Raw genomic sequence first — 17,685 nt, forward strand, 5'->3', positions numbered from 1 at the left:
TTGGGGAAATGAGCAGATTGTCAATAAGATTTCTGCGCTTCTGATTAGCATACATTAAAAAATTTCTAGATTCCTTCCTTCAACCAGTGTATTAAGCAACTTGACATCAAGTGGACTGTACGGCCATTATTAGAATTCTGGAAATCCCTGGACTCAACAATAAAACATCTTTCAGGATTACATTTTATATTTCCTCAATTTTAGCTAATGCTGAAATAGGAAGAGACCAAAAACAAACTTGTTCCAGTCAATAATAGTATACTCTTGGCAAGAAAACAGATGAGTACAACTACAACTTTCCTCAGTCAAATGTTTGCTATTTTTTGTTGGTCTTACCAAATTGTGTACAACTGATCAATTTTAGGAATAAGAAAATAAATCAAATTAAAGAGGACCTTTCTATTTCATCAAACTAGTTGGTTTAAAAACAAAGAAATGCCTCTTATCAATGAGAGCCATTTCTGAAAACATTCTTCCAAACAGAAAAAAAAAATCTAACCATGAACTGGAATTCTAGATTTAGTAAGACTGATTGCATGAGAGATGAATAAATTACACATCTTTACAAGAGCCAAACTGAATAGAGTTTATTATTAAATCCAGTTGCTAAGAATTTAAGAAACTGAATGCTTACATAACTCCTATATCTTAGATATTTCTGGAGAAAGCTGGAATCTAATACAGATACACATACAAATTGCAGTAACTGAATTACAGAACATCAGTCAGTTTTATGGTGGGATTTACAATATGTGGAAAGAACTAACTGATCTGTTGGAGGGTCAGGGGAGGGACAGAGTAAGGTATGCACAGTTCAACCACAGACCTTAAGAAAAAAATTGCTTCAATTAGTTCTCTTTTGCTAATATGAAATGAAAATAAAAAACAGCTGTAAAAACTGCAACCACATGATATTATTCATATAACAGCAACAGCAGTAATACACCATTCTTTCTTCTGAATGTCAGCATGCTTTGTTGTACACTAAGGAAATAAGGTGACTAAAAGCCAAATGCTGCTTTTAAAACATTGCTACAAAGTTAGAGCCAGGCTAGGGCATCTATAAGAGAACATTATCAGCAGCAAGCTCATAAGAAAAATAAGACTTCCTATCTCACAATAACCAGCACTTAAACTCTGAGTCACATACCCAGGGTCCCTCAAATTATTCTGACATAGGTACATCAGTCATCCTAGACTAACTCGTCTACCAACCTAACACCCATGGTTGCCAGAGTCAGGTAAGTCAGAAAGGCTACATGTTTCAAGTTGTTTGGAAAACTATCTTCTTGAACAAAATTTAAAAACTCTCCAAAGGGATTTTTTAATTATCATGCCTACACCAAATAACCTTTCCTTTCTCTGTGCCCCGCAGCTCCCAGCATATACTTTCTGTACTTTTCATAAGATCGGGTATTTTTGTTTCTTTGTGGTACTTCTTGTTTCATTGTATGGTCACTCCACAACTCGTCTATGTTTACATCCTCTCCAATATCCTACAAGCTGCTGAAAGGTCAGAGATGAAGCCAAATACTAATCTGGATACTCACCATCAATGACCACGGCATCTCCTATGAAATCAGCAGGCATTCAAAGATGTTTTGAAGGGCTGGGCAAGCAACATACATGGATGAAGTAGGCCTCAGGGCCTGCAGTACAATATGGAGTGGTGGATACTCTAGCAAATTGGAGAACTTGTACTCCATATAAAGCAGCAGTTGCTACTCAGCTTTATCCTATAGTTTGCCAAAAAGAGATTCAGGCCTAATGTTGCCAGATTTTCTAGTTTCCCAAAAGAAATTAGGAAATCTGGGTTTTTATATGAGTTCACCCAATTTTAAATGCTGGCTAAACCCTACATAGGCAAAAAGAAACCCATCTGTGAGCCAAATTTGCCCTGCAGGCCACCAGTTTTCAACTTCATGCTATACAGTAGTAAGCTTCTCATGAGCCTGTGACCCCTTCCACCTCATTCACTAGTTCTCCTCCTGCCCCTCACTTGTGGAAATGTACTTTCTTGATATTTCTTCTGTGTGTGTTTTTTCTTTCTCTTCTAAACCACCACTTTGCTAGTGGCCTTCAATTGTATTTATATATGTTGTCTTGTACCACAGTTATTTATATATTTGCTGTGCCTCTCATAAGGAATAAGTTCCCTAAGTCACTTTTTATTATAACATCATTGGTTGAGTTCTGTGTCAGACACTGTGCTGAGTACTTTTCATACATTAACTCATTTACTCTTTAAAGGAACCCTAAAGAATAATACTATTGCTTCTACTTTACACATGAGGCAACTGGCACTTAGGTGTTTCTAATTAATGCCCTGGTCCTCAGAACTAGTGAGAGGAAGAGCCGGAACTTGAAGCTCAGCCTTCTGACTCCCCAGTTCCCTATTTGCTTGACTTGTCTTTAAGTGTCCTACTATTCCTTGCAGGAACAGTGAGTTCTTGATTAATATTTGTTTAATTGATTGTTGAAAAGCAGAAATTTATATTTCACTTAAAAGTCATACTTTCATAAGGAGCATAGAGAAAAACTACTTATGAGTTAATGGTTTGCAGAAGCATTAAAAATAAAAATAACATGAATAAGTACTATGAATATTTGTGGTTCAGCAAATAAAGTGCAGCCCATTCATCAACTTAATAGATACACCGGGTTTATCCAAGATACTTTTTAACATATTTGTTCAAAAGCATTCCTATCCAAAAATAATATCCATAAAATACTTCTCCCTGTTAGCATTTCTGGCTTGAAAATTCAATGTGCAATGCTGGTTTTAGTTAGAAATGCCAGGAGGCAATTGAACAAAAGCTCAAATGATACTCTTTTTTGCATGCAAGAAACCCTAATTATTTATTTTTTAACAACTGATATTACATTTCTGTTTCTGCATCCATTGGGAGTCTCCAAATGTAGTTTCTTTCCTCTCTAAATATGTGCTGTTTCACATAAAAACATACACTGTAACAACTAAGCAACATACTGGTTTTTGTTTGTATTATTTTTTTAATATTTTATCTGAACTATAAGTGTGAACTCTGAAAACGTGATTCAGATGACAGAATATGACCATAGTCATGCTTTATTTGAAGACCTAATGGCTAAACAAATCTCTAAATTCTGCTTCTCTTTTGACAATAACATTTGACAGCCACGAAAAAGACATTTTTCCATCTTCAGAACCACTGTTCAGCTTTCAAATCTCAGCTACTTTTGAGATCTAACACCACCACCACCATAACACGGGAAGAACAAAGAATATCCCCAGACCATTACGTCCCCATCTGGGCTTCTTCCTTTTGGGAAATGGCACCCAATAATGTAAATAAACCACCAGTGTAACTAGTACCAAAGTCCTGGGGTACATTAGGTGGGGACAGAGTTTCCAATTCTCTGTTTTCCAAGAACTCTAATCCCAACCCAAAAATCAGTGGTTTTCACTCCTACCACTATTGCTGTGTAAACAGCTCAGAAGCAGCTGTTCCCGGCCCATAGAAATATAATCTAAGGAGGCTGAGATGGCTCCATAAGGTTTTGCCGGTGACCAAACTTTCTTTGGAACACACTGACACTGTGCCTTTCTCGTGAAGTCATTACAACCGGCTCAAAGCCAAATCCCTAACCTTCAACTGACAGTTTGGAGAAAAGACTCACTATAAAACAGAATTATTACCTATAGACTCCTAATATTTTAATCTTTTTAAGGACGAAAAAAATCACATGCATCTAAGATTGTACAGAAAATGATTTGGTGAAATGTTTACAAAAGTGGTAGGGGGTTCGTAGAATAGTAAAAGACCAGCCGTTTTCAAGTGGAAACCACGGCCCAGCTCCAAACCAGATCCCATGAAGTACTAAAATAAGTGGGGGGATAAGGAAAGGAGGAAGGATTCTACTTTCCAAAGCTGCTGCTCTTCTCTTTTTCTGCACCTTCTCTGAGCTTTGTAAAAGAATATTTGAGGGAACTATCTAGGGAGGAAACATATTCATTTCAAATCCCTCACAGGGAGAGGTCATCAACACAGTGCGCCTCACCGCCTGACATTAGCTTAAAGGAGCCAGGAGAAGGCAGCAGAGTAAGGGACAAGTGGCTGCCATCACTAATTCCTAGAACCAGAGTAATTAACAGAAATAAGAATAAATTTTTTAAAAAAAGAATAGACAGAAATAAGGCTCTAAAAGGAGTGAGTACTATGTCAATTTCCTTCCCTCTCTCCTGATTAAGAAACAGCTTAAATCACAAAAATATCATCATCTAAAATATATAATTCCTTAGTGAATGTATCTCCACCCCAGCAAATCACCAACTGAAAGAAAAATAAATAGAAAGTGGAAGTCACCTAAAGAAAATATACACTTGTATGGAAATCACCATTATCTGCAGTTGTAGTCACGGAAACAGCAATTGGGAAGAAACCTCTTTAATTAACAAGCAGAGGTCAAATTATGTAAACTAGCTTTAGCACACATAAACCTGAGCAGTATATGTGCTCTTAAATCAAATATACCTGATTGTTCTGATTTTCAGCTCTTGGTGAAAAGCTGGAAATTGCTGGAGAGGCTGCAGAGAGTTCCTGGAGTTTTGTATCAATTTCAGCAAGCTGCTGATGCTGGGTGACTGCAAGCCTGTATCCTTCTCCTGGGACCAGCCAGCCAGGCAGGTCCCCCTAAGAGGAAACAAGGGCCATCAGGTCATTCTTATGTTGCATTTTTTTCCAAAATATATATGCTACACAAGTGCTTAGGACTTCACAAAAACAAATAAACAAAAAACATAGAATTAACACTGGGATAGTAAAAGAAAAAAATTACTTTATGGTTTCATTATCTGTCAAACTCTCTGTAAATATCTTCTTAAATTTTGTGGGGGTTTTTTTCCCCGTATGGAATAATCTCTTAGCCTCACAGTCTGATTCTCATAACATTCTCATTTCTCCAGTTTGAAAAAGTGACTTGTGATATGTTGAATAGGAAAAAATCATGTTTACCTGTAATGACATGGTATTTTCAAAATTTGTCCCTAAAATGTAACATAGGGTCTGTAAATGCTCTGTTTAGGTTTCATGAGCTTAATTGGTGATTTAACTCCTTATTCAACTAACGTTAGTTTCATAACAGGTTAAAACCCATTCCTAACCATCATTTCAAAATCTCAGACTGAGTGCCTACTGTGTGTAGGCATTACACTGGGCACCGGTGATTCAGTATGAATCTCACACATTGCTGTGCTCAGGGAGTTCTTTTTAAAAAGGTGTAAAGAATGCTAGTAGGCCTAGGGCACCATGGAAACCAGACAGGGTCAACTAACCACTGTGGACAGAAAGAGACAAGGAGACAGTGATTGGAAAAGGTTCCCTGGAATAAATGATAGATCTTAATCACATCTTAAAGAAACAATATGATGGGATATGCACTTTAAAACTGGAGCTGGTAAGGGAAAGACAGAGGTAGATAATCCAGTTAAGAAGCAAAAACCATAATCTAGAACAAAAGTGAAAACAAACTGCATACGTCTTGGTAGGAGACAAGTCCCCACCAGTCACTCCTTCTCCCTATCCACTGGTATCAGGAAGACAAGCAATGACCTAGATTCAACCAGTGAAAAGTGAACACCCTGGACTTTGATTCTTCAGGGAGAGAAAGACCCAAAGATACAGGGCACTTGAGAGGTGATTAACACCTGAGCTAAAGAATATTTTCTGGGAATGCAGAACATAGGACAGATTCCAGAGATACTTAGGAAGTAGAATTTAAAGAATCTGGAGATAATTTAATAAAAATGAGGCATGAAGGGAGGAGTTAAGGATTAACGATAAAAACTTAATTCCTGCTTTTGTCAGCTAGTGGGATGGTGGTCACATTGACCAAGTTAGGGAATATAAGAGACATAGTAGGCTTGAGGAGGAAAATGATGATGAATTCTGCTTGAGACCTTTTGATATTCACAGATGTCCCAAGGTTCTTCACAGATTATGTTAGGTAATTAAATATGTATAAAGTTCAAGATAGACACCTGGATTGGAAGTAAGTATTTTAGACTTACCCATATATCTATAGTGATCAAACCCTTGGACCACAGGAGTGGGTGATGTCACACATGTAGTACAAGGACAGAAGAATCATAAAGAACATAAAGAATAAAGGGACAGGGAGAGGGCAAGAAAGCTTAAGGATTTCATACTTCAGTTTCATGACTCTAGTACCAGAAATTGAACCCTAGGCAGTAACCAGAAGAAATACACTCAAAAACTTATCCAGAAAGTCTTGTATCTGTTTTTTCCCCTGACCCCAACATCCTATCTCCCTTTCTGGTTCAGTGAAAGCAAACTGCATGCATCTTGGTAGGGGATAAGTCCCCACCAGTCACTCCTTCCCCCTACCCACTGGCATCAGGAAGACAAGCAATGACCTAGATTCAACCAAACAAAAGTGAACCCTGGACTTTGACTCTTTAGGGAGAGAAAGACTCAAAGATGCAGGGCACCTGGAAAGTGATTAACAGTAACAGCGGCAGCAGGGAGAATCTGTGTTGGTAGCAGTGAAGGTGGCCTCATTTATCCTCCAAGTGGGGTGTCTGGTGGCTGTGGTGCAGCCCCTAACCAGCCTGTTTCTGACAACTTTCTATGATTGTGTTTCTGGGTACTTTGAAATCTGCCTGGTTTACAGACCTGGCTCTCCAAACCTCCCATTAAGTCTATGAGCTACCCAAATCTCCCAATAAATTCATTAGCTCTTTTTTTAACCAAAGTCCATCTCTGTTTCTTGCAACCCAGAACACTGACTGACATGTGTTGTACCATGCATCTGGCTTTTAGGAGCTCCCAACATTGGAGGAAATGTTTTAAAAATTCTAAGTATCCTAGAGAGATTTGGGAGAATATTAATCCACACAATTAAACACTCCACTATAAAAAACCACCAGACAGCAAGAGTCCTGGGAATTAAAACAAGGTCATCATTTTAGTTATCCTCTTTAAGTTGCACAGATGAAATGGTGGGGCAATCAATAAAGAAAAGGGTGCACAGAAGTTTGAAAGCATACAGCAAATCTGAGGAATGGTATGGTGTAAGCATACAGGAGACAGGTCCCTTCCTCAAAGTGTTTGAAGTTATTCCTGCCATACTTCATATCTTCCACCTCTGAATCTCTGTTCCATCTTCTATCTGGCTTTATACAATTTCTGTATAAAATATCTATATCCCACACCAGATAATAAGAAAGGATCCTCTTTCTCCCCGAGGATTTGCAGAAAGAACTCTCAGCAAATACTAGTTTAAAAACAGTAACTGTAAAAAATAACAGCAACAATCTCAAAAGAGGTCTGCATAGCTAAAGAGCAGAACAGAAATGGCTGAAACCCAACTTGGAAAACTTAAAATGGGCTCATATGAGCAAAATGACAAAAAGGATGAAGACTATGAGAAAAATATTATAAGACCTGGAAGAGATATCCAGAAGCTTCTATATCTATCTGTGGGCTTGCACATTGACTGGCCTGATCCCCTTTTCCTATTTCTTTCTTCCCTGCCTTCCTCTGCTATGAGAAAGTGAAATCCCCAAAAGCCCAGCCTCACTTGCAGTGCTGGACACAATGCACAGCTGTGACACAGCTTGGCCAACAAGATGCAGGTAGAAGCCCCAGGGGCACCGCACCTTCCCAAATGAAAAAGCCAAGCCTCAGAGGAGTCTCTTGCTCCTTCCCCTCCCACTTTTCTTTCTGCCCAGAAAAGAGAAACATTACCTACAGATAGAGCAGCAGTCTTATAAACCTAAAAACAAAACACTAAGAATGTGTAGCAGGAAACCAGAAAGACACTAGCTGCCTTTAACTGGATCTCTTGTTCCTGAAGAAAAATTAACTCTTTACTTAGTAACAGTGGCTTCCACTGTTAATAAAGTTTCCTTTTATCTGCAGCCAATCACATTCCCAACGGATATCCCATTTTACAAGTAGCCCAAAAGGAGAGAAAAAAGATGATGGAAGGGAAGAAATAATAGAGGATAATTTTCTGAACTGAAGAAAGATCTTGAACCTTCAGATAAAAAGAGCCTACAAGGTATGATGCAAATGAAGTGGCTAAAAAATCTGCCTACTGGAAGAAAGATTCCTAAACTACAAAAAGCATGTTTTTTAAAGGTAAAAACCTCTAATATTTTAGAATGGAGTTCCTGATTATTTCAATATATTCTGGAAGAGAGGAAATGAGAGAAAAGGGAAATAAAAACCAAAGATACCAACGATCCTGTCTTGTTAAGAGACTACTTAAATTGAAAGTTGAAATTGAAGTTGAAAAAGAAAATATACATTTTAATGTATTTTAAGAATTCGAGGGTTAACAGCACCAGATCAGAAATAGGACACTGAATTTCAAGCCATGGGAGGAAAAGGGGGTAAAGTTAAGAAAACAGAATAAATGTAATAAAAGAAATATAAAATAGAATGTCAGGAAAAGGTTCAAAAATCATCAGTGGTCATAATAAATGTGAATAAATTAAATATCCTCATTAAAAGATAGAGCAAGGAAATAATAACAAAAGATAAAGACATAATAGCAACAACAAAAATCCAGCTACATATTATTTGTAAAACATCTCCCTAAAACTAAGTGATAGAGAAGAGTTTAAAACAGAGGGACAAGACAAAAATACTAACAAAAATAATGTGTAAAATACAACATTAATTACAAAAATTCATTGTTAAAGCATTTCTAGGATATGTAAAGAAGATCTATCATGCCATGGTTTTGTACCCAAAGAATGAGTAAGTAGCAGCTTGCCCAACCTCATAATTAATAATAAAATCAGGAATGAGACTCAGATACCTTAATTCTTACTGTTATCTTAGCTTTTGTTAATAAACAAATCACCATGAATCCTAAAGCTAAAATATCTCAGAATTATGTGGGTATTTAGCAGTTTTGCATACCAAACCTTGCCCACATCAGATGCTGAGGCCTGGCTGTCCTGCGCCTGGGCAGGGCACCTCCTTGTTAGACTCAGCTAGTGCCACCATCCAGACCATCAGGGACCTGGATGTCCCAGGTTAAGTGGGCAGGAGCAGGACAGTGTGCTTTAAGTACTAGAGACTACCCTGAAAAATCATGGAGCCAGTTTAGGGATAACAAGAAATGTCCAAAACAAAGGGCTTCAGAGAAACACATTAATGTCTTCAGTGACTAAGCCCATTACATGGCAGGCAGAGGTTAATATTGTGATAGCCAAGGTGCAGTCATTCTTATAATGACATAAGATAATCCTGAGAGTCAATAATGAATAGACTAAGAATAGATTTGAAAATTTCAATAAAAATAAATTTGTAAGTAGAATTTTTTTAAGTCATTGAATATTATCTCATAATTTGCCAATACTGTAAATTTGTGCTATTAGGTCAATAACATGATTAGAACATAAAAATTAAGAAGCAAAGAGGTCACTAAATATCAGAATTCACATACCTCAGAACTGGACAACCCCGAATCTCTATCATCTAAGTCCTTCAAAAGTTCGACCAGCCTTTTCTTCTCTCTGTCAACCATAACCACTGATTTTCCAAAATTCTTGGCCAACTACAAAATGTATTAATGGAAAATATTAAATACCCAGAGCAGTCCATGGTTCAGGAAAATAAAAATTGTACCTGAGGCTTCTACATTACAGATATACTGAGGAAAAATTTGTGCAACAAGGTGTCGTCCATTTGCTAGGTAATTTTATTTTACTCCAAATTTGTGGTATAGGTCCATTCTCCAAGCAAAGATATTCCTACTATAAGCAGGCCCTCATATTAACCATTTCAACAATCATCTTATTAAAACATAAAAAAAAACAATGAAACTTGGGCATTTTGCAAAACTCTATATATGTCAATGCAAAAACACTTGCTGAGACATTTGGAAGGAATCTTCTTACCACTTCCTAATACTACACATATCCACTAAATGAAACTGCTTTGAAATTTCAAGACTATCATATCAGGACTTTAAATAAAGATTCAGTTACTACTGTTAGAAGGGGTATAGGGAAACTCAAGGTGAAGCTAGTCTGTGGCAGCAAGAACTTCGATAAGGGAAAACACTACTGCTCTTAGAAAATTAAACGATGAATCAACACACTCAATGGACCAGCATAAAGAGACCAATCACGTTGGAGAAGGTAGTTCCCTTCCAATCATGATCAAAACAGAGCTCAGAGAAATCAGTGTCTCAGAGTTCAGTCCTGGCAATGGCAGGCTGACCCCATGAATCCTATGCCAACTGTGAAAAAAGCCTCAGGCTTGAACTGTGAGGAATTATTTAACCTCTCTCCTCTTGTTAATACTTCACACTCACCAATGTAGTTCCCTGGTGACTTAACTGCCTGAATGGTTTGCCGTGAGCTTTCTGTCCACTGCACTTAAATTTCTTGCTGTAAATTAGTTCGTCAGCATTCTGGTCTACTACACAAGCCCCTGTGCCCTTGGCTAGCCCATCTTGAGGACACACCAAGTGAGGCCGCAGGGCCTGGAAGACCAAGGTCAAGCCCCTGAAGCAGGGAGCTAATCAAGACAAGTAACGACTGATGGGCTGTCGAGAAGCTCAGCTGAGGGGGTGGCAGGGGGCAGACAACCTCTTGGCTTTTCCAGCTCTGCTAGGAGCATTTTCCCTTCGAATTTCTAAACTGCACCACATACAAAATCAGTCTCATTACTTTAAATTTCAGGAAAACAAAAATGGTACCTGAGGCTTCTACGTTACAGATATACTCTAATATGCAATTTTAAATCTGCCAAACAATCTTACACTGACAGACAGTGACTGCAGTGGGTATGGGGGGTGGGGCGCTTGACAATAAGGGTGAATGTAGTAACCACATTGTTTTTCTTGTGAAACCTTCATAAGAGTGTATATCAATGATACTTTAATTAAATAAATAAATAAATAAAAGAATTGATGAGGAAATACAAAAATAAATAAATAAAATGTGCAAACATTGTCCAAAGCTATTATCTAAATATATGTTTTTCAAATTGCAGGAGCCAGATTCATTTCTGGGTAGGGAAATAAATGTACCGAGTTGCAGCTAGCACTTTTAAAAGGCAAAAGAGCATAGGATGATGGCATAGAAAATAAAGAGTTAAGTGCTGGTTCATAAAACTTTTCTTTCAATTACATATACTGTTTCAATTACATATACACATATCATGGTCAAAAATTTATTTAAAAACACCAAACACGATATTCCCACATTGTGGCTTCTAAACATATAAGTACATACCTCAATGTTTCGTTTAATAAAATCCTGGCTGTGTTTACCTCTGAGTTCAGGGGTATTTGAAAAAGGTTCCATTTCTGCTTTGTTTAATGACTCATTTCTTTCAACATCATAGGTAAAATCTAATATTAAAAAAAGTTCAAAATTTTTCATAATTATAATTGTCCATTATGCTAAAATTTTACTTTACACATATATGAAAATACATAAGAAATAAAATACACATAGAAACACCATTTGACCCAGTAATTCAACTCCTAGGAATTTGCCTGAAGAAAACAAGATCCCTGATTCAAAAAGACATATGCATCCCTATGTTTATCACAGCACTATTTAAAGTAGCCAAGATACAGAAGCAGCCTAAGTGTCCATCAATAGATGAATGGATAAAGAAGATGTGGTACATATACACAGTGGAATATTATTCAGCCATAAAAAGAAAAGAAATCCTAATATTTGCAGCAGCATGGATAGAGCTAGAGGGTATTATGCTCAGTGAAATAAGCCAGGTGGATAAAGACAAGTACCATATGACTTCACTCATTTGTGGAGTATAAAAACAAAGGAAAACTGAAGGAACAAAATAGCAGAAGACTCAGATTCCCAGAAGGCACTAGTGGTTACCAAAGGGAAGGGACTGAGGAGGAGGGTGGGAAGGGAGGGAAAAGGGGATTAAGAGGCACTATAATTCGCAATCACAATATAGGTGGGTCATAGGGAAGGCAGTACAGCACGGAGAAGACAAGTAATCACTCACAGCATCTTACTACACTGATAGACAGTGACTGCAATGGGTCAGGGGGACGTTGGGGTGTAATAATGGGTGAATGTTGAAACCAAAATGCTGTTCATGTGAAATCGTCATAAGATTGTGTATCAGTGATGAAAGATGGAAGAGAGGGAGGGAGGAAGGAAAGAAGGAAGGAAGAAAATACACATAGAAGAAGTTCTAAATTCCAGGTACTGAAACCTAATATATATGGAAATTTTTTCTTAAAAAGATCAATGTGCTGCCATAATTTATAATGAAGTTCTCATAAAATGTCTTTTGTTATTTATTATCATGTATCAAACTTCTTGCTGTTGATTCCATTGGAATCATAGGAAACATGAAAAGAACTTCAAGTGATACATGTAAAGGAGAAATCTCAGATGTCATGGGGATTTTTTAATATATTTTATTTTATTTTTCATAAAGCAAAACTTTCCCTAAAGACTAGAGTCATTTCCTGCTATCCTATTAATTTTCCATCACCCTATCTGAACAATACACTTTTTGTTCAAACCTTTCTTTTAATCAAGGTCTGGACATAAGTGTCCTGGATGTTCTACGTCCCATCTGCACAAACCCTGAAAGGCCATCTCGGTTCATCAGTTTTTCTCAACCTTGGGTGCTCAAAACCAGGGTAATAAAAATATTTGTGGAATCTTATTCCCTTTATTAAATATCTTGTTTTCACTGTAGTCATATTTAAGGCATTTAAAACAAGATCATGTGAACCCTTCTTTAAGTTGTAAAAGTATGCATAATGAAGAGTGTTCTCAAATAACAAATGGAGTCCACCCCACAAAATAGGATACATTGCCATACTAAAGTCCAAAAGGGAAAAGCACCAGCCTGTAGCTCAACCCAGACAAGTTTTACTTCAAAATTATCTTGGTTTTATAAAAGGTTACCTCAATTAAAAGGACTAAGGGAGCTAGTCAATTGATGTCTTTATAACTAATTATCAAAGATTCAATAAAAATTTATTAAAGAATATATTTAACAATAGCTAGAAAGAACCAAGAAAATGCTAAGATCTCTGCATTTAAAGTCTTTTCCAAGAAAAATAAATTTGCGTAAAAAAAATTACTCAAATACAAATTATAATTTCTAGGCAACTAAATCTGTGCTTTATACTTTGGATTTTATTTTTTAATAAGTAACACAATTTTTTAAAATCAACTACCTATGAGTTACTTTAAAGAATGAGTGGTCTCCTCAGATATGTAATACATAACTTTTTCCCATCATCCAAGTTGCATATAGTATTTCAGGTTGAAATATGAGATTTATTCACTCAGTTGAAGTTTTAAATGCTCTTAATACATTAAAATAACTCAGGTAAATACATCTATGTCTATATTTGTAATAGAGTTTCCTTAAAATACACTTTTAATAAATCGTAGGAAAAAACACTGGATTGTCTGGTCAGAATTGTCTCACTAGAAATGTCCTCTTCTCTCCATCCTGGTGGTGACCCACAGCAGACACTGCCATGTTCCTATAGTGACCCCAACCCTTGCTGGGTTGTACAAGTTGGTTAGACTAGGGGTAGGTACCTAATCCAAACTGGGCCCATTGGTCTCTTCTCTAGAATTTTGGAATTGAGTCTCCCTCTCAGTGACTACCCACAGAATGTGCTCTTTGGGAATCAAAGAAACTGTCTACCACCAGGATTCTTTCCATAAATTTTCTTTTTTGCTTAAGCTAGGTTTCCATTACTTGCAGTCAGCTTTTCTTTAACTCTTTGTTATATAAAATTTCAGACTTCCAAAAGTAGAAAGAATGGTATAATGAACCCCAACAACTAACTTCAACAATGATTAACTCATGACCAATCTTATTTCATTAGAACCTCGCCTATCTCCACCCACCTCCAGATTAAATCACAAATCATTTCATCTGTAAATATTTGTTTACAGCTAGTATTTTCTCAATATATAAAATCACACAAATTAAAACACACCTTGATTGACATTCTCTTTATGGTTTTCATACTCTTCCGGAGGTATTTGAGTGCGAAACACTGAGAAAAAGGTGTCTTCATGTTCATAGCAAGAAGGATCTATTGATTCTAAAAAAAAACACACAAATAAATAAGGAACTGTCTACATTAACAATTTTTTTAAAAGACCTAATATTCTAAGACATATACCTCAATCCCCACTGCACACACATTTCTAAAGACAATGTTACTTCCCAGGAGAAATGATAATCATCATTGCATACATGAGCCAGTGAAATAAACGGCAGAAATCAAGATAGACAAACATCATTGCATTTCCCTAAATCTTATGTACAAAGAGGAAGTACAAGGATGTGCTGAAATATCACATTAACTCTCTGGAGATAATATATCCAAATTTCAACATTCATAATACAGAGAACATGCACACTGAGTAATTTTAATTGTCTTTCTTTTTTATTTTAGACCCCCAAGGTGAAGATTTCTGATATATTTTCAATCATCAAGATAAAAGGATGTGTTTGAAAGAGAAAACAGGGGAGACTTAGAGTTAGCTTTTTTCTTTTATGATTCATTCTCTTAGACTAATACCCATAAGAAAATTAGAAAATTGTGTTTTCAACTCTTTTTGTTTTAATGTAATTTATTTTATGTTCCCCTATTAACTAATTTAGGCATTGTACATTTGCAAGAAACTGCAAACATAAATGAGTATCCTTTTTTTAAGTCTCTTTTAAATGCCTTAACATGGGAGAATCTGCCAGGTTGTGGCACAGGAATGTTTTTGCTCAGGAAACATAACACATCTTGAAGATATTACAGGATCTACCACCTATCTCTGAAACAAACCTGGTTCAGTCGCACCTCCCTGAGATGGCATAAGCCATGGAAGCAAGTGGAAGATACATTTACCCCAGCATATATACATCATCAAGTTCAAAACATACAACTTCTAATAGTAAAATCAAATTCATCAATTCCATTTCTCTAATTTGGAATTCATAATAATGTAGCACCATTGGGATGACATTACAACATGAGAGTCCTCATACAGTCTTCAGTGAATTAATCTAGCAATTTAGTGGTGTAAGCCTCAGTGGAAGAAGAGTAAGCTATTCAAAAGACAAAAGGTTTAAAGTTCTTTTCAAACTTTAATTTTTTTCAACCATTATTACCAGTGGTCTTAAATATCCATTAAAACAGGCTGAGCAAGTCAGCAATCTGGCAACATTTTATTATTGGTTCAAGATACATCATATCCTTAAAGTGGTGATATATTTATTTTTGATTCCGTAATTCCTTTTTAATAGCAGTTTCACTCAATTTTACACTAAAGCCCCTTTAATAAAGACATAAAAATATGAAAACTTGCAGAACTAACTACTCTTTTAGCAAGATGATACTTGAACGGTTTAAACCTAGGGGCTTTTCCTAGGCTAAAATTATTCTTGTGACCCTGTGGCTCTTTACCCTTAGTTTCAATGGATTTGTTGCTTCAGACAGAAGGTGGATACAGCCTAGAACAAACAGGCCTCTTAGCTCAGCTTCAGTCAAAAGTCATTTTTAAAGTCAGACATTCAATTGCAGGACCTTAATTTCTGGAGAAAAAAAATTTTTCCTAATTTCAAAAGCCTTCCTTTAGAAAGCTTCCCCTTATAGTAAAAAAACAACAAATTAATGCAAAAGGAATGATGAAATTAGAAAATAACCATTTAGTAATAATAGTAATTCATAATTGTATGAATTCAATAATAATTCAACATTATAATAATATAATAATAATAACTGACTCAGCTAAAAATCAATGGGTGATAAAATTAGAGTAAAAGTTTGAAGACTAACAGGATAATAGACTCACAGTATCTCCCCACAAGATAACTTATTCAGTACAAAAGGAAAAATAGTAACTTTATAGTAGAGAAACCTGGCAGACACCATTTTTACCAAGTGATCAAAATTAATATCAACAGTAATGGGACAACCAACATTACGAGCTTCCTGGTATGACCCATTGAGGAAATGGTATCACTTCTGTGAGATACATGGCAAAGATGTACCACTGGAACCTAATCATGCACAAATATAAATAAACCCAAACTGGGGAAGAGTCTACAAAATAACAGACCTGTAGTCTTCAAAAACACCAGTGTCATTAAACACAAAGAATGACTAAAGAGACAAGACACTGAATGGGACACATGATCTGGGATTTTCTTTTGCTATAAAGGATTTTAGTGGGACAACTGGCAAAATACGAATAAAGCTCACAGATTGGATAATAGTATTGTTAATGTTAATTTCCTGATTTGTGTGTGTGTGCTTGTGTGGAGAAGGAGATGGAGGGGAGAGGAGATAGAGAAGAGAGAAGAAGAATGTGATAAAATGTTAACATTTGGAGAATCTGGGTAAAGTGTGTTTGAGAATTCTTTGTACTTTTCTTTAAGACTTTAAATCTGAAATTATATCAAAATAGAAGTTAATGGGAAATTTTTTAAAATTCCTATTCTAACTACAAACATTTATCTGGAAAAAAATAATCTCCTTCCAGAGACCAAGAGGTAGAGCTTGAAGGCCTTTGCATGGTTTTTAATAAGAGTCTTGAAAGAAGATTGTAGGATGTGATTTAAGTTGTTTCCTGCCACCTAGGGAAAAAATTAAACCCATTTCAAAAAATAGGGAAGTACCTAGAAGAGCAATCAGAGGGGATGAGTTTAGATACAAGTGAACATAATTGTGAAACTGCTCCCTGGTACACACGTCCTTGGAGGTAAATCCTGGAGTTGGATAGAGATCCCCAAAGAAAATGGGAAAGCCCAGAGCAAAGTGTGCTCTGCCTCTCTGAACCCCTAGAACTCCAGGAGGAGACCCCATACACAATGCTCCTCACCCACCAGTGACAGCCTGCAAAGCAACGATGGCCAGTGCCATGTTTAGGGAAAGACAGGGCCTGAGGAATATTCATTCTCTCTCTCTCTCTCTCTCTCTCTCTCTCTCTCTCTCTTTCTCTCTCTCTCTTTCTCTTCCACACACACACACACACACACACACACACACACACACACACCATACAATTCCCCACGGCTGGCCTGTGGCATGAAGGAGATCCAGAAATTCTCACCACCCCTGTGAGCTAGAAGAAGCCGTTCCCCATCAGCTGTCACACACCAACCAAAAATGCACCTATCCAAATGTCTCCTATGGTTGAGAACCACTCTATAAGACTATTAAACATTTTTCAATAAATTCAAAACATCAAAACAATGATAGAAATATTATAAATTTCTACATTAGCTTTTAAAATACAGCATTTATAAAAAAAAATTCTGGTGAACAAGGGAAAGCACTGTCATTTCTAATTAGCTATTAGGTCAATGAGAAAATAAGGATCAATGATAACTTACAGAGGATAATGTACTATATTCAGAAGCAAATTCATAGCAATGCTTTTATCATATTACTTTGGGCTGAATTATATCCCCCCCAAATTCTATCTTGAAGCCCTAACCCCCAAATGTGGCTTTATTTGAAAACAGGGCCCGGAAGGAGATTAATTAAAGTTAAATGTGGCCATTGGATAGGGTCTTAATCCAACAGAACTGGTATCCCTATAAGAAAAGGAAGTGACACCAGAGACATCTTCACCTCCCCTCCATCTCCCTTGTCCCCAGAGGAAAGGTCATGTGAGGATCCAGTGAG

At 36.6% G+C, this 17,685-nt stretch overlaps 1 protein-coding gene across 6 annotated transcripts in view; it reads right to left on the reverse strand.

Moving 5' to 3' along the window:
• The window catches only part of FSIP1 (fibrous sheath interacting protein 1), a 200,641-nt gene that overhangs the window by 154,659 nt on the left and 28,297 nt on the right, over positions 1 to 17,685 (reverse strand). For all 6 annotated transcript variants that reach the window (XM_073211619.1, XM_073211618.1, XM_037018782.2 and 3 more), the window contains exons 6-9: positions 13,990 to 14,097; positions 11,261 to 11,379; positions 9,463 to 9,573; positions 4,515 to 4,673 (exon numbers count right to left, since the gene is read on the reverse strand). In XM_073211619.1, coding sequence (XP_073067720.1) covers positions 4,515 to 4,673; positions 9,463 to 9,573; positions 11,261 to 11,379; positions 13,990 to 14,097 — 497 coding nt within the window. The remainder of the gene's footprint in view (positions 1 to 4,514; positions 4,674 to 9,462; positions 9,574 to 11,260; positions 11,380 to 13,989; positions 14,098 to 17,685) is intronic.

This window comes from Manis javanica, chromosome 8 (assembly GCF_040802235.1).
Source record: "Manis javanica isolate MJ-LG chromosome 8, MJ_LKY, whole genome shotgun sequence".
NCBI classification, from domain to species: domain Eukaryota; kingdom Metazoa; phylum Chordata; class Mammalia; order Pholidota; family Manidae; genus Manis; species Manis javanica.